The 18334-nt window shown below is 35.2% G+C and overlaps 1 protein-coding gene across 1 annotated transcript; it reads left to right on the top strand.

Annotated features, from left to right (window-relative positions):
• The first annotated feature begins 4901 nt into the window (after nt 1-4901).
• On the top strand, nt 4902-17991 carry LOC142610384 (AMP deaminase). Its single transcript, XM_075782194.1, has 20 exons — nt 4902-5457; nt 7416-7597; nt 7687-7894; nt 8483-8661; nt 8768-8819; nt 8913-9040; nt 9156-9335; nt 9558-9625; nt 9758-9900; nt 10792-10853; nt 11854-11967; nt 12137-12277; nt 14207-14359; nt 15178-15231; nt 15306-15416; nt 15496-15669; nt 15768-15848; nt 16589-16687; nt 17058-17179; nt 17287-17991. The coding sequence occupies exons 1-19, from the start codon at nt 5049-5051 to the stop codon at nt 17124-17126; spliced, it is 2607 nt and encodes an 868-aa protein (XP_075638309.1). The 5' UTR covers nt 4902-5048; the 3' UTR covers nt 17127-17179; nt 17287-17991.
• The last annotated feature ends 343 nt before the right edge of the window (nt 17992-18334 follow it).

Here is an 18334-nt window from a genome sequence, read left to right as displayed (position 1 = left end):
CTTCAAATAGGCATTCATATAGTATTAAAAAATTATATATACTCAAAATTGTTGTTTCTAAATATATTAAGATGCAATTATTTATTAACAAAGACAAACAAAAACAAAATAATATCTTGTTTCAATACTAGACTAGTTAAGATTATTATTATTATTTTGTTGAAGTTAGAGCATTCACATTAGTGGTGCTAAAATTTTTAGCTCTTAGCACCTTAAAAAGTCACTTATCTATTTTACCACCTCACTTTACAATTCCTCCAATATCAAATGTTTTATTTTTTTTATAACTTCATTTAAAATAATATAAATAATTCATTAAAGTAATAAAAGAAGTGAGAGAATTTGAGTTTTTTAATTGAAGGAAGAGATATGGTATTAATAATATATTTTATTTTATTTTCAACAACTTACTATAGTTATTTGATATTTATATTAGTTTACTGTAATTGTAAAAAAATTAGCATTAACTTCTCCAATAACACATAATTTTTTGGTTCTTTTGTGGAAAAATAGTTTTTTTTTTTTTTTGCTAAAATACAATTACCATTGTGAATATTTTTATTGTTTTTGTTAAGTTTTTGTTGTTGGATAGTTGCTATTTGGGTAAGGCTAGTTAGGTTTGTTGTGGAAAAATGGGCCCTAAGGTTTTGGAAGGGGCTAACTAATATATATATATATATTATAACAAAAAAAGAAATTTTAGAACTTGGGAGGCTCAGGCCCCCTTGGGACCCTACCCGGGTTTGTCCCTGCTTACAAAGGTATGACATATTGGGATCTAAAGTTTATGGGAATTGAGACTATTTTTGGGGGGTAAAAAGGAAATTCACTCAAAAACAAAGTATTAGATTATTAGTTACAACACTACAAGGGTGTCTTAAAAACCATGACTATGAATATTTAGATAAAAGGGTTAGATCGCAGGCACTAAGGAAACAATTCATGGATTTGGCTAGTAAACTCAGAGCTCGATAGTCGAGTTTCCATGATCTCAATAGAAGTAAGTAAGAGCATTTGCATCAAGGATGTTCAAAATTTTGGTTTTTAACAACTCAAAACACTATTTTATCTATTTTAACAACTTATTTTACAATCTATTCAACAACGAAGTTCTATTTTCTTATCTCAGCTAAAAACTATTCATTTTTTTTTATTGATTTCTCTCTCCCTCTCTTTCTTTGTCTAATCTGATGCCCACCCTCACATCTCACCATTCACCATCTCCACAAACCCACAACCAACCACCACCCACAATCCGTCAAACCCCTCGTCACAAACCACCAAATTGACAACCCTTTATATTAGATTAATTTCAAGTACCAACAATAAATGAAACCCAAAATTTTCATTTCTTTTTCTTGATTTTCTCAACAACCAAACAACTACAAGTATCAATGAAACCAATATATATATATATATATATATATATATATATATAGAGAGAGAGAGAGAGAGAGAGAGATCAAACCACACTCCTTTGCCAAAACCAAACTAGTTCAATCTCAACCCCAGTCAAAACCCACCACAACCACAAAAATGACCACCACCTACCAGCCACCACAACTTCTCTGATCTCAACCCAAAAACGCCAAGAACGCCAACCCAAAAAGAGGAAGAAGAGAGGCGTTGAAGAGAAGCTAAAAAAAAAAAAAATAAGGAAAAAAGAGAGAAGAAGAGAAGCGTTGGAGAGTGGAGAGAAGGAAAAAGAAAAGAGAGAAAGAAGGAAAAAAAGAAGAAGAAGAAGAAGAGAGAAGCCATTTAAGAGAAAAGAGGGAGAGAGAAAAAATATTTCATTGAGAGAAGAGAGAGAAATCTAGGTAAACTTTTTTTTTTAATGAGTTTGATGCTACAATAGATAGTCAAAGATGGTAGTTTACTGCGCTAAGTTGTCAAGATTTTTAAGTATAACAACCTTAATGCAAATGGCTTTTTGAGGGGATAAGAGCTAAAATAAGTTTTTAGCATTTTTCATACCTTTGAATTTGATGTGAATGTTCTAAGAAAAGTTGTTGGATCTATCATGTCAAAATTTAGTATATTGACTAACTACCACCCTTTTTGCATTCATTGTAATGAGATAAATCATCACTATATAGCATTGGGTTGAATCGTTGAATACCTTAAGAGCTTGACCCCTTAACTGACTTGAGGAGATGAAGTGCTGCTAGAAATTAGGATCCCCCGCTTTATATGGAATTGATCACCCACCTTACTAAAGAAACACCTATAAATACCATCTTTTAAGCCAAAATACATGGTTATGAAATTTCCTAAACTTCATTATTATGCAATTCAAGTCCAAAGTTATTTCAATTGACTTAATTTTTAAAGCGCGTTTGACCTATTCCATCGATTGATATGAAGTCTAGGTTGTAAGTTATTTAATTTTTTGTTGTTTTGGATTAAGTTAACTTTCGTCACTTTGCTATAATGAAGTTCTTATTATCAGTTTGACATATTTTTATTTGACTTTTTGTTGACCCTACTCACTTACACTTGAATTCAATATGGTGTGGGACACTTCTGAGTACGTTAGGACTATCAACGTTACATTATATTATTTTTTCACTAAAGTGTGTGACTCATACCAACATACCCTTACAAACATCCCGTGATGCCAGTCTAGGACTCTTACTGACCGTGCCCTAAGTGTGGAAAAACATCTTAATTATAATAGACTATGAAGTCTGAAGTAGATAATACACGATTTTGCCACCCTCTGTCCTTTACAACGTGTTTGAAAATTGCAAGCTACATGGCAAATCTGGCATGTGTGGACAAATGTATTGGATAACGAAAGTGACTCACACTCCGCAGTTCTACTCACGAGAACCACATCTCTTCCCAATCCTGTAATCACACCTCCTTTTCACAAGCCCTGGCCCACTTCACCCTCCTTACCTGCCCTACCCGACAAGCTCCACACCCTACTCTACCCGCCCCACCTCTCACTGTCTATTTTTTATAGCAAAAAGCCACATACCTTGACAATAAATCAAAATAATTAAACCATACCCCGTACCCCGTAACTCCATATTTAAATGGAAAAAGCGGCGATAATACAAAGCAAACCACTCATTATTTAGCTTTTTCCAGTTTTTCACCTCCACTCTTTACAAGAGTCCAAAAATTTAGTGAGAAAGTCCAATAAGAAAATCACTCCCTAAAACAATTATAAAAAAATAAGGAAAAAGATACGCCATATTCCATTGCGATTTTGTTTTGTGTAGTATTTAAACTCTTTCCCCCTTCGGCACAATATTATTTTATTGTGTATATCTTCAAGTGTATAATACTTTATGTTATGATTTTTACTTTTAAGCGTAACACAAAATCCTTTCCAAGAGAAATAAGTGTAACCCAAATAATATGATCATATTATTGTTGTATGTGAAAATACAATACTATATATATATATATGTGTGTGTGTGGCAGTGATGGCAATTTTTGTTTGCGATTCATGTTAACTTATGATATTCAACTATATGAGTTAACACTAATACGACCCATTTATTAAACGGGTCAGTCATGTTAACTTATTTATCAGATTTGATCAAAATGAAGAAAACAAATTTATGAAAAACAAACAAATAAATATTTTTAATATAAAATTTTAGAACTAACAAGTAACTGTATCACAAATAATCATTCAAAACTGAATCATACCTCAATATCACAAATAATCAATCACAATATGTTAAAGAAAATAAACCACAACTACTAATAAGTTTATATACCTAGGATTTGAAGGATAAATTGGTAAAATGTTATTTAATTAAACGGGTCAGATGAATTCCATGGGTTACCCAACCCATTTATTAAACAGGTAAATTGTGTTAACCCAAATATGACATGAATTCATTAAGTCTCAACCCATAACCTTCTAATTTCGTGTTATATCATGTCAAGTTCACGGGTCGTGTCCAATTTACTCCTTTAATATATGGTCATAATTACAAAATTGATGTACAAATGATATTCTCTTTAGAGTTGATTGACTTATTTTATATAGAGTCAAGTCATTTTCAACTTAAAAGATATTGTATTTATTTATAAAGTTTTGTTTTTTGTTTTCAATGTAGGTGGGACTCTTGAAGTCTTGTCAATGAGTGCACAACAGTGTTGGTACTCGAACATTGGCTTCGGGCATTTTTTCTATCACTTCTTGCCTTAAAAAGGTAGGAGCACCTTGCGTTCTTAGAATGATAATCATCTTTAGACTAATCTAGCCTCCTTAATCCCTCGAGACCAACAATGGGTAGTAGAGGAATATTTACATGTTGTTCATTCCAGTGACGATTTCATTATTAAATATCTTACTATTGGAATCCCACTTTTTTTTTTTTGTGTGCAAATTTAGTTACTTTGCAACGAAGTTGCGAACCCTAATTAGATTCAAACACCTTTTAGTCATTGGGAGAGCCTAAGTCTCACAAATTTGTTTGCAAACACTATTGACATATTCCTATATAAAATTTTATGGCTGAAATACAAATCTTAATCTATATGTTTCATTAAAATTTATTTCAATTATCTAAGTTTTAAGTTTATTCAATTAAGGTCTTTATATTAACTTTTGTTAAATGTTAATCAAAGTTGACGGAGAAATTTTTAATTGAATAAATTTAAAATTTAGAGGATTAAAATGAATTGTGGTAAATTTAGAAGATAAATTTTACATTTTAACCTATTTTTTGGGGATAACTAAACATAAAAAAACAAACTGTATATTTCATTCATACATTAAGACCTCTATTACATTAAACAGGCGTTTTCTTTTTTTCTTTTTTTCTTTTTTCCATCCCAAAACAAAAAGAATCAAAATATGCTGAGCTCCTCGTCGGCTATAAATACCAGAGCAAGGCTCAATTGTTCAGATTAAAAAATCAAACAGAGGTACCTCTCTCTGTAATATCTCCTCTGCTCTACACTTCTCAGTAGGGTTTTTCTCTCTCTCCCTCTCTCTTCTCTTCGCTTTCTTTCTCTCACAACAAACAACCATTTCTCTTTCTCTAAGAGTAGAAGAAGAAGAGAGAAGTGAGTGAGAAATGGACGCGTACGCTCTGCATTTGGCGATGGCGGCGCTGGTGGGAGCATCGGTGGTGGCGGTTTCGGCCTATTACATGCACAGGAAAACCCTAACTCAGTTGCTCGAGTTCGCGAAAACGGTGGAGAGAGACAGGGACGATAACTCGGACCTCGACTCGCCGCAGGCGACTCAGCATTTGAAGAAGCGCCGGAGCCACGCGCGACGCAAGGTAAATGGTTACGGTTACTATCGCCGCGGTTCGGCTTCTCTTCCCGACGTCACGGCGATCTCCGGCGGACCTGGCCGCGGCGGTGGCGGCGGAGGAGGAGGCGGAACTGGAATCGACGGCGAAGATCGGCGGAGCAACGGTCCTATCCACGTGGACGGGATTCCGGTAGGATTGCCGAGGCTCCACACGCTTCCAGAAGGTATTCCTCACTCGGATTACTCACCGGGAGAGTGATCATGAACTGAACTCTCTCTTCGCTTGTTTGAAAATTCGAGAATTGTTGCCACGGTTTTGACACATAGGGTTTCCTATTGGAGCAGCGTTTTTATGTTCTTTAATAGTTATAAAGCTCTTGTTTGCATTATATATTTTGATATTTTATGTTAATTTATAGTATTATAGTGCAGAATAGTGTTGTTTTCATGAAGAAGCGAAACTTTTTTTTTTTTGGTGTGTGTGTCTGTGTGTCTGGGGGTATTAATAAGTTTTAGAGATATATTATATATGGTCAAATATCATGGTGGATTGGATATTTGATGGAAAATTGAGATTGAGTTGGGTATTGCTATTGGGATACTTGTTATGTGGTATGTGATCAACGTTAAAATGTTCAGGTCTAATTTGCTATGTTTATTAGAAAGATTGAGTGGATTTGTTGGTGTAAATGCTTTATATTGTATGAACTGAATGAGGAAGAAACTAGTTTCAACATACAGTTAGTATTCTGCATATTCAACCCCATCATTTGTTTTTTTTTTTTTTTGGTTTATTGTTTTTGTTTTTAAAACCATTTTTTTTTTATAATTGGTTTAAGGATCTAATGGGATATGAATCAGTTCAATGCCCCTTCATGACTTTGTCTCTTCTAGCTCCCTTTGACCTTGCGTCCCAATCTTAAATTTCCCATATTTTAACCTTTTAAGTCTCTATCTCTCTCTCACACACTCTTTTTTTTGATAAGTAAGAATGTTATATATACAAGTGGGTACTCTATGCATGAAAGATATAGAGCAAACCCAGAAAATACAAGAAGAAGAAAACAAAAAAAAAAAATCTCTCTCACACTCACACACACATTAATTATATATTCCTTCTATGTCTGATGACACATGGGGATTTACAGTTGGCTTGTTATAAAAGTTGATTAGCATAGGCAGACTGCTTATGTTCAAAGCAATGATGAATTTTTTAATGATATAGCTTGCAAATTGTTCAGCAGCCAATTTGTACTGAGAATCTGAATTTATGGGCATCGTATTATCCTCTTTTTTTTTAAGACAAATGTCTGACTTTGAACTACATGCTTGATTCTTTGGTCAACCAACTGCTTACCCACTTCTGGCTTAATTACATCCACTGTGAGCTTGCATTTTTATCTTTTCATTCTCAATGAAAAGATGAATCATGAAAGTTTCTTATTAAATGAGGGAAGAAATTACCATGTGGAAGGGAGATGCTATGGAGGAGAAGAAAGAAAACAACACAGCTTAAATGGTATAATAGCAAAAAACTTGAAATATTCAAGGGAAGCTGAGTGCCCAGGTAGAATATTTCCCATCAGGAAGTTCTCATGAGTGAAGATTTGTCCACTTTGGTGTAGCATCTACCTCCAAGTCATCCCATCTTGTAATCCAAATAAGTGGCTTAATTGGCAGAGAGAACATTATTGATTTCTTTACAGAATCAGAATCAGACTCTTTTGACTTTTCTGAATCACTTAACTATACTATGGCTCACAAATGTAGAACCAGAAATTCATTGCTTGTGCATTTAATCAATGAGAACTATTCTAACGTTGGCTACCATGGTATTCAGCAACAACTCCTCTGGTCCTGGAAAATAAACAGAATGTTTTGATGTCCTTCCTTTCTTGTGGAATCACCTAATTATACTATGTTCAAAGAATGTAGAATCAGATATTCATTGCTTGCCTGCTTTTAATCAATGAAAATGACACTAATTTTAGCTACCATGGTATTTAGTAACAACAACTCTGCTGGTGGTCCTGGGAAAATAAACAGAATGTTTTAATGTCCTTCCTGTCTTTAGGACTGTTTTGCTTATTCCCACTCAGTTTTTTTTTTTTTTTGAGAGAGCAGGGCTGGAGTTGATTCCATTTATCTTTTACTGATTAAGGAAAGAATTCTATTATTTCAGGGAAATCTGCTGGGCATGTAAGTTCAACCAAGAGAACCGGTTCTTTTATCAGACCAACTTCTCCCAAGTCTCCTGTTGCAAGTGCTAGTGCCTTGGAGAGTGTAGATGGATCAGAGGATGAAGATAACATGACTGACAATGCTAAACTAGATACTACATATCTGCACACTAATGGAAATGCTGTGAGTTTATATAATAGTACTTTTTGTTTCTCTGCTGAAGGAAACTTCATTTAGAAGCTGAAAGTTTTGCTTTGTACCTCTTTGTGCAGGGGCCAGAGTGTAAAAATCTATATGAGAATTTACCAGACCACGTTAAGGCCAGTGGAGAACAGAAGTCTATAGTTGCTCCTAGTATGATTCGTTCCCATAGTGTATCCGGTGACTTGCATGGTGTTCAGCCCGATCCCATTGCAGCTGATATTTTGAGAAAGGAGCCAGAACAAGAAATTTTTGCTCGGCTTAAAATAACACCTAGTGGTATGGACTGCCTGTCATTTCTCTTTAATGTAAATTATCTGTCAGATATTTAGTGCTAATGCTGAGTACTCTTATTGGGTTGGACTTGAGACTTACACCTATAAAGCCTTCATTTATTTCTCTCCTTCTCCTTAATTAGTTAATGACTTAGAAAATAATAAATTATAATAATCTTGATGATTATTTATGTAAGCACCTTTATTAGTTGATTTATAGTTACAACAACAATGACAAGAACCAAGCCTTAGGCTTACTCCCAAATTTTTTCGGATCAGCTTTGGGTCCTCAATGGATTAACTAGGGTTGGGTACACGTATTCTTTTTTGTAGTTCCATTTATAATAATGTGGCTAAATTTTATGTTGGACCTACTACAACCTTCCTTTTTCTAGGCCTGGCACTGGCTCTGAAGAAGGGTTGTTAGTGATTTTCAAGCAGGGTTATTAGTGATTTATAGTTACTCCTTCAAAAAGGGCTGTACTTTTAGCTTTTAAGCCTGCTACTCTCAATACTTCTCCTAGATGAGGATCTGCAATTGAGGAGCGAGTCTCAATGTTTGTTATTTTCTAACATCTGTATATTTTACCAGAGGTGCCATCATCTGATGAAGTGGAGGCCTACGGGGTTCTTAAAGGATGCCTTGAATTGCGAAAAAAATATGTATTCAGAGAAGTAGTGGCTCCATGGGTAAAAGAAGTTATATCTGATCCCAGTACTCCAAAGCCTAATCTTGAGCCTTTTTCTTATACTCCTGAGGGAAAGTCTGATGTAAGTTTTCTTTTGATTCTAGAATAATAGTATCCATAATGCATTGCTCTAAGATATTCTACTTATATTCCATTTTTATCTCTAACATGTTCCAAATTTCATGCAGCATTATTTTGAAATGCAAGATGGGGTCATTCATGTCTATGCAAATAAGGATTGTAAGATTGCTAGATAGTTTTTGCTTGTTATATTTTACAAGTTTGTGTTGTCCTACTGGGATGTTTATGCATGTTTACCTGTTTTTTTCACAGCTAAAGAAGAGCTTTTCCCTGTCGCTGATGCAACAACCTTTTTCACTGATCTGCATCACATACTTCGAGTTATTGCAGCTGGGAATATTAGAACTCTATGTCATCATCGGCTTAATCTTCTGGAACAAGTAGATGGTTTTCCATTGATGATTATTAGTAATTGTGCTGCATGATAATATTATTATCTATTACTACTACAGATAATAATATCTTTATTATTGTGCTCATTTGTGTGCAATCCAGAAATTCAATCTTCATTTGATGCTTAATGCGGATAGAGAATTTCTTGCTCAGAAAAGTGCTCCACATCGTGACTTCTATAATGTCAGGAAAGTAGATACACATGTTCATCACTCAGCGTGCATGAACCAGAAGCATCTTTTAAGGTTTATAAAGTCAAAGCTGAGGAAAGAGCCTGGTGAGGTAATAATTTGGATTTTTATGCTGATCAGTTGTTGATGTGTCTGTCTGATGGTTCTTTTTATGATTGACTCTAAATGCAGCTATCCCTTACTGAAAAGAAATTTTGGCACCTGTTGAATTCAATGAAATTTTTGTTCCCTTCTCAGCGTCAACTAAGATTTTTTTTTCCCAATGCATTGCATTTTCTCCAGAGCCTTGAATTTCCTATATTTTTTTTCCCAGGTTGTAATTTTTCGAGATGGGACATATTTGACCTTGAAAGAAGTATTTGAGAGCTTGGATCTAACTGGGTAAAGAAATCTTCTTTTGCTCTCACCCAAATGAAGATGTATATGTTTACTCATTGTCATAAATATTGTTAATAGATTTATTTATATATTTGGAGACAGTTTGTGATCTCTCTTTTGCATTTGTTTGAACAGGTATGATCTGAATGTTGACCTTTTGGATGTTCATGCAGACAAGAGTACTTTTCATCGCTTTGATAAGTTCAATCTTAAGTACAACCCCTGTGGTCAAAGTAGGCTCAGGGAGATTTTCCTTAAGCAAGATAATCTTATCCAAGGTATGTGCTCTCCTGCTTGTTTGCTTGATTACTAGGTATGGTTGCTCCTTACTCTATTCTCTTGCTGCAAGCCACTTACTATTTAAAATTGAGTCAATTATCATGTAGAACTTGGTACACAAGACAATCTTCACCTTTATAACAAACTCTGTCCTTTTAAAAAAAAAAACAATTATCATGTGGAACTTGGTGGGCTGTGGGATTTTCTATGATGAGTGATGAATTAACTTTCACTTTTTTCTACCAAGGACTTCCAAAATTTAGTTTGAGGGTAGTTGATGTAGTTTGCGAGTTTGACAGCATTGGGTGCTTGGCTTTTTTAATATTATTATGCCATCTGTCTACTTTGTTTCATGGCCATATATATGTAGAAATTCAATAGATGGGCATGAAAAATGTGATTAGGCAGGAACAAGATGCATTTTACTGTGTGTCCTTTTCAATACACAAGATATATTTTATTCTGTGGAAGGGAAAATTAGTTCCGCATTCTAGGGAATAATTTTTCTCAAGGATTGAGAATATCCATGCGCTTTAAATTTGCACCTTCACCTAGATTGATAGATATGCCAAACAACATTTTTTGATGTACCCTTCCAAATTAAGCAATTCTTTGTTTTCCTCTCACTGGAACTTTATTTATCTTGAAGTTGTCTCCTTTCTAGCAAGAGAAAGGTATAAATGAATTAGCTTGTAGAATTGTTCTGTTAAGAGCTTCTGTATGATAGGGGATTTCAGTTCATTCAGCAGGTTTTAATTCTATTTTCTGATGTTCTGTAATCTGTTAGCTCCTCTTTCATAAGAGACGATGATGTTTAGATTGATATTTAGAATATCTTTTCCTTACTGATTACCAATCCTTATATTTGTCTGTCATCTCTTATTGAATAGGTCGTTTCCTTGGCGAGCTGACAAAGCAAGTGTTTTCTGATCTCGAAGCAAGTAAATATCAGGTGCTTACGTGCTGTCCTGTTCACTTATATGTTTATTTTATTTTAGTGTATTCTCTTTTTGTTTCTTTATAAATTGTAGATCGATTCAACATTTGATGTTCAAATATATATATTTTTTGTTGATAAATTTGTTTTCAAAAGAGCCTGGGGCATTGTACTGCATTGAGGTGCTGATTGGGTCTCAAGCTTTATGATAGTGCAACCATTGCGTGGTTAGAGAAACAATATCCACTTTGGAAGCCTAAGGACAAGGCAAAACCCTAGAATAAGTGTCCATGGTGTGTGTGTGTGTGTGTGTTTTATTTGGTTATTCTAGAGTCGAGGGTATTTTAGTAATTCTATATATATTTTTTTGTATGAGCCATAGTTGTGGGCCTTCTTAATAAGTCTGTCTTATTTTATGAGTTTCTATGGGTGGGTTTGCTTTGGTTCAATTAGGGTTTGGTTTATTGTACTCTAACAAGGAAGAGTTGGTCAATAAAGTATCGTGTGTTTTGAGTATTAAGTCATGCTGACCGTATTGTTCTTTTCCTCTTTTCTTTTATTCTCATCTTGTTTCATTCTCTTTGATATTCTGTCACTGATCAAAGGTATTGTAAACAATGAATTTGAAGTAGTTATTTCGCTAATAAATTAATCGACTTCTCAGAAAAACTCTTTTAGAGCAATTTTTTTTTGGTGTATGAAGCATTTGTTAACATTCTTGACAGCGGCAGCCTAATGTTGAACATTGTTGCCAGTGGACACAACGTGAATGTTGAAATTATGTTTTACCATATTATGCCAGTTGCACATTTTAGCATCTTTGATGTGTAATGATAGAAATATTACAGCAGTGAATGACCATTGTACAGTGTAATTTTGGAATGTTCACTGCCTTCAATATGGGTGTCAGAACCACCTTTTTTTTTTGGGGGGGGGGGAAGGAGTGTTCAACTATTCATTCATACATGTTTTAACGCTCTATATGCATTTCTGGTGCTCCATTTTGTTGCTGCAGATGGCTGAGTACCGAATATCAATATATGGTAGGAAGCAAAGTGAGTGGGACCAAATGGCTAGTTGGATAGTGAATAATGAACTGTACAGTGTGAATGTTGTTTGGTTGATTCAGGTACTTACAAGAATCTGTCAGATTCAATTAACAAAATTAATCTTATTCATTAGTGAGATGAAAATTCTAGATATTTTGTCAACACCTCAGCAATCTGAGAGGGCACATCCTTAGCAAATTGAGTATTTTGTCAATATCTAATGCCTTTTTTTATTCAAAATCTTTTCAGCTTCCACGTCTGTACAATGTGTACAAGGAAATGGGAATTGTGACATCATTTCAGAACATTCTCGACAATATCTTTATTCCATTATTTGAGGTTACTGTGGATCCAGATTCACATCCTCAGTTGCATGTTTTCTTGAAACAGGTATGAAAAATCTTGTTTGTAAAATCTTCTCAATCTAGCAAATATGGTTATTGAGCTGCAATTGTACTAATTGTTTCTGCAAGCATTACATATCTGCTCTTAAATCCTTGACACTAAGTAGAAAGAAAAAATCTATGAGATTTTACATGTCAGGAAACTGTGCTACACACAAACACAATTTTATTACGTGAAGCTTGGTTTTTTTAGAAATTTACTTCCTATGTCTTAGATTTGGTTTACCATGATTATCAGATTAATTCATTGCAACCATGAAGGCTTAAATACATCCTTCCCTGCAGAACTTAATCAATGGGTAAATATGAAAGAATGTTACTCACCCAAGGCAAAGGAGGCAACAATAATTTGGTGGAAAGATTTAGTTTTAAAGCTATTAAAATTTTGCCAATAAGTTGTGTTGGCCAATTGAGCCAGGAGGTTTAGGGATATGGAGGATGGGCTTGTTTAATCAAGCCTTGCTTGGAAAATGGTTATGGAGGTTGGGAAATGAAACCAATCGTTTATGGCGTAGGTTATAGCTACCAGGTATGGAGAGACTAGTGGAGGCTGGTGCACTAGAGTTGGTAGAGGTTTGCAGGGGTGTGGAATGTGGAAGAATATTAGAGAAGGCGCAGAGAGTTTCTTTTGGACATGTGTTGTATGTGGTGGGAGAGGGTCTTTGTATTCGATTCTGGTATAACCTTTGGTGTGGACACATTCCCTTAAAAGATCTTTACCCTGATATTCTCTCATGCTTTGGGTAAAGACGCCTGGATTTCTGAGTTGATTACTATTACATTAGACGGTGGTAGTAGGAGTTGGAATATTCAATTCCACCGAGCTCCTGATGATTGGGACGGGAGAGAGTGAATACTTTTTACGAGTGTATTTATTCCAAAATGCTAAGGGGTGTGGAGGTTGATAGTTTGTTTTGGATGTTAACCCCGAATGATGTTTTTGATGTGCGCTTATTTTATAATTCCTTATCTGCTCCTCCTACCATTCCTTTCCCTTGGAAGTGTATTTGGAGTTCTAAGGCACATAGAAGAGTTTCTTTCTTTTTATGGATAGTAGCTTGGGATAGTATTCTTACTATGGATAACCTTGTAAAAAAGAACCTGCCTTTGGTTAATTGGTGTTGATTGTGCCGCTGTGATGGAGAATCAGTGGATCATCTTTTACTTTATTGTAAGTTCGCACATGCCTTATGGAGTGAAGTGTGTGTGTGCGTGTTTTTTTTTTTTTTGTAATTTAATTTTTGGTATCCAGTGGGTGATGCCAAGGACGGTTATTTCTCTTATTTGTGCATTGGAAAGTTATTTGGGGATACACTCTTTTTCGATTTGGAATATGGTACTAGCTTGTTCGATGTGGGTAATTTTGTGGGAACGAAATACCCGCACTTTTAAGGATGTTGAGAAATCTGTTGGTCTTTTGAAGTCTTTGCTAGTTGGAACATTGTTTGGGTGGTCTCGTTTTTGGGGTTTTACGCAATGTATTTCCGTATTTAATTTCCTACAATCTGTTTCTGTTTTTCTGTGATTTTGTTTTTTGTTTTTTTTCTATTTGTTTCAAGTACAGTTTGTTCATCATCGTAAACATGATGTACTTTTTTATTAATGAAAATATCTATTACCTATCAAAAATTTTTTTGCCAATGAACTCTAGCTCAAATTCTCCTCCCCTTGTAGGAGCAACATGGAATGATCATGTTTTCAAAACTCACTGAGTGCATGTGTAACTTATCAATAAAAGAAGTTTTTTTTTTTTTTTTAAAAAAAAAAAAAAATTTTAAAACTGTAGTTATATTTTTTGAGATTTGAACAAAGCATGTTGTGTTTGGGTTAAGTTTGTCGTTTTATATTTAAAATCTCTATTTAAAAAGATTTTAACTGTTAAGATGTCTGACTTCTCATATATTTGCTTGTTCAGGTTGTGGGATTGGATTTGGTGGATGATGAAAGTAAGCCTGAAAGACGCCCCACAAAACACATGCCCACACCTGCTCAATGGACTAATGTATTCAATCCGGCATTTTCATACTATGTGTATTACTGTTATGCTAACCTATACACACTAAACAAGGTATTCATTCTACAATCACAAGCAATCTTTTAATTTATTATGAGTACAATTTGTGGTTGTTTAAACTGTTTACCTTACGCCGTCCCTTTTTTCTTTCTTCTTTAGAAAGTAAATAATGTAACTAGGGAAGGTGCATATTAGTTTATAAATAAAAAAAATGGAGCTGCATTCATCAGAAGGAAAAGATTGGGTAGCTGTAGTTGTTGAGCAATTTTGCTAGTAAATAATAACTGCTAAACATTAGCAGTAGTTGCAATTGCAGGACTCGCATGTTGTTAGCTCTAAATGCCGTTGCTGATTGCTTACAAAGGCATAGGGGCATGCTGTAGGGGAAAAAAAAAACAAAAAAGAAACAGCCTACACAGTAAGTTACAAGGTCAAAGAAGAGCATAAACAAAAGAAAACAAGACACCAGATATAGCTATGTACTAAAAATTGACTAAGGGAAAGGCCAAGATCTCTGCAATCATGTACTCTGTTGGTCTATCAGCAGTTTTCTGAAGTTGATAACCTGATTTTTGGCACTCCTTGTGATCTCTTCCAGAATCCTAGCGTAGTCTATGCCCTCACGTCTAAAAGCCTAGCATTTGTTTCCTTCCAGATAGAGTAGACAGCATCAGCAAAAAATCATTTTGATAATAAGCAGAACAAATTGGTTTTTTTATTTTTTATTTTAAAGAGTCTGACTTAACAAATTTTTCTTTAAAATGTTGGTTGTGTTGTTCTTTTGTAGTCCTGACAAGTGCAATAGTTTCTAGATGCCTGTGTCTTGATGTTGATGCATTGAATTCTGACCTGTTAGATGTTACTATTTTCAGCTTCGTGAATCTAAAGGCATGACGACAATAAAATTCCGTCCGCACTCTGGGGAGGTATTTATGGAATAGTTGTTTTAATTAATGCAGATGTTTGATTGTATGGATGCCTTATGTATATTGTACTTCAGGCTGGTGACATCGACCACCTTGCTGCAACCTTTCTTACGGCTCATAATATTGCACATGGAATCAATTTGAGAAAATCGCCTGTACTTCAATATCTGTATTATCTAGCACAGGTAGGAATTATTTTGGATTGATATTATGATTTGATTAATTGCAATATTTGTTTAATTTAAATTTCTTGTTGGTTATCAGATTGGTCTGGCTATGTCTCCATTGAGCAACAACTCGTTATTTTTGGACTACCATCGGAATCCCTTTCCTACTTTTTTCTTACGGGGTCTCAATGTTTCACTTTCAACTGATGATCCACTGCAAATTCACTTAACAAAAGAACCTCTGGTGGAAGAGTATAGCATAGCTGCTTCAGTGAGCTCTCTTTCTTGAATACATTCATTCATAGTTATGCATGCACATAATTTCATACCTAGATACAGGCCCAAAAATGTTAATGACCTTCATTGCAGGTGTGGAAGCTCAGTTCGTGTGATTTATGTGAGATTGCCCGTAATTCAGTCTACCAATCAGGTTTCTCACATGCCCTCAAGGTACATACCCTCATCCTGAGCTTATACCACTATTTTGGTTCGTCTTCTTTACTGATGCTGCACAGATAATGTCATGGCAAATCACCTTCCCCAGCTCAATACTAATGAGGGTGTGCAGCTCTTTGAGCACTTGACTATTCCCCCACGCTTGTGTGATCCCCGTCCCACACACAACACGTTAATTACAAAGGAGGAATCCCTTGGGGGTCCCCCAAGATGATAGCTAGAGGTTTCAAACCCTGGATCTCGTAGAGCCTTAGGAACCACTAGGTCAACCCCTTGGGGTTGGGTATGTATGTGCTGGAAATGCTTGTTAGGTGCTCTCTAGTAAAGCAACTGCTACATAGCTTGAGCAGCAGTTTGTTAAGGCTCTGAATCAGTGGGAGGCCTTTTGGCTATTCTGCATTCTCAATTGACTTAATTGCCATAGATTCTAAATGCAAGTTAGAATGGGACATATTATTGCTTTCTGGACAAAACATATACAAATTACTTTTTTATTTTTTTTGTGGACAGCCATCTGTCCAGCATGCATTTTGTTCCTGATCCATGGTTGACCATTCAATGCTTGCTTGGTTGTATCATATAATGAAATTAGCTGAAATTAGTTCTAGTTCTTTTAAGTTCTAGAGAAGGGGGGGAAGAAACTTTCAGGGTTTCCGAATGTCAATAATATTTCATTTAGATGAGTTTTTGCCTGCCTATTTTTGTATCTTACCCAATTGGAATTTCTGTTTCAGTCGCACTGGATTGGGAAAGAATACTACAAGAGAGGACCAAGTGGAAATGACATACATAGAACTAATGTGCCTCATATTCGGGTGGAATTCCGTGACACGGTATGATTTTAATTGTGGTTTCATGCATGGCTTAATCTGGTTCTTTTACTCATGTAATGCCTTTTTATTATGCCACCCTACATTTTGGAGGACTTGAAGATGCAATACTTAGAATGAAATCTCCCCACAACGCCACCCCCCACCCCCTTTTTCCCTGCCCCATGTCTTTCTTGCTCGTCCTCTTTCTTATGTCACATCTTTTCAGTCTATTTATTGTTTCCTCTAATGTTATGTGAATAATTCAGTAAACATCACATTCCTAGATCATATCTTATGTTATTGATATTCCTTTTCTGATCTTATTTCTACCGGAACAAATCAAACCTAGGAGTATAAGGAGAACTAAATGATGTGATTGTGATAATTGCAGATCTGGAGAGAGGAGATGCGACAAGTTTATTTGGGCGAGCTGGTTATCCCTGAAGAAGTGGACAAGTGATGTGCAAGGCAAATGTACCTAATCCATCCTTGAATATCAATATGTTTTTATAGGTGACCTCCTTGTATTTCATTCTCTATTCAAGTAATTTTGACAATGGTTACTAGGAACTTCTTCAATGGTAATAAATAGGTTAATCTGAGTGTCTTGTTTGTTGCAGAAGGCAGGGAACTTGCAGTACACTTGCTCATCTGCATAAAAGAGAATACATATGAAACTGACGCTCTGGCTGAAATTTGGCTTGGCACAAGCGGCATGTTAACAGAAGATGAGGTAGCAATGCACATCATGGGTTATTGTATTATGGTCGATCCCACAATATCTCATACAGATTCTCAATCTGGAATATAGCCTATAGCAACAAGATCTCAATCTCTTCTCTGAGCAAATAATGGAAGTGGTTTTGTAGTAACAATGGCAGAGGTTAGAACAATAATTAGATACATCTTAGGCCTTTTTGTATTTTGCATTTTTTGCTGTTGCAGCAAAGTTTTATGTAAAATGCTATCATGTAATGCTTACCCATGGCAAGAAGGGAAATTGGTCTCTTACTAATGTACTGTTCCCATACAAGATGAACTGTTTCCTACAATCAATACATTTTGCTAATTGATAGAAAAGGCTAAAAGCTGAAAACCGATTTTCTCCCTGCTAAAGCATTGAGCTCGTCTTCAATTAAGCTTGTGTACGCTCGTGCAAATTTGGAGCTTTTGAGTGCAATGGTAGAATGACAAGGTCATGCAGATTATCTTGTTTATAGTCTGTTTCACTGTACCCCTTTTGTATGAGGGCAAGATTTAGGTACAATATTTTGGTATTGTTCTTTAGATTTCTCTTGTAAGATTTTGTCATGTGGATTTTTTTTTATAGGATGAAAGTGTATTTTTTAATTATATAGCCACACATAGTTAAATCTTAAGAGATTTAAGAAATAACACTTAAGTTCCATTTGTTTCAATGTAAAATACTTTCAGGAAAATATTTTTCCATTTTACGGTGTTTGTTTTGTAGTAAAATATTTAGTCAAAAGCAATGTAATTAATTTCGTTCCGTTCCGGCAGGAGTGACTAGAATTTCTTGTGTTGGTGTGCAATCCAGAATGGTACTACCAGCCATTCCACCTTGGGTCAAATTTCGGCCTGTTTTGAGGTGTTTCGGCTGTTCCAGTCAGTTCCAGCCAATTTCGGGTGGAATGGGAATTTCAGCCA

The sequence above is a fragment of the Castanea sativa genome, chromosome 9, assembly GCF_040712315.1.
Source record: "Castanea sativa cultivar Marrone di Chiusa Pesio chromosome 9, ASM4071231v1".
Lineage (NCBI taxonomy): Eukaryota > Viridiplantae > Streptophyta > Magnoliopsida > Fagales > Fagaceae > Castanea > Castanea sativa.
The sequence above is the reverse complement of the archived record's forward strand: the minus strand, read 5'-3'. Positions and strand labels throughout refer to the sequence as shown.

Bases quoted from the DNA above. Each gene is read 5' to 3' on its own strand.
- LOC142610384 (XM_075782194.1), top strand. From the start codon at position 5,049: ATGGACGCGTACGCTCTGCATTTGGCGATGGCGGCGCTGGTGGGAGCA. The intron at 9,626-9,757 runs GTAAAGAAATCT...TTGTTTGAACAG, and splicing joins GAGAGCTTGGATCTAACTGG to GTATGATCTGAATGTTGACC. The intron at 9,901-10,791 runs GTATGTGCTCTC...CTTATTGAATAG, and splicing joins GCAAGATAATCTTATCCAAG to GTCGTTTCCTTGGCGAGCTG.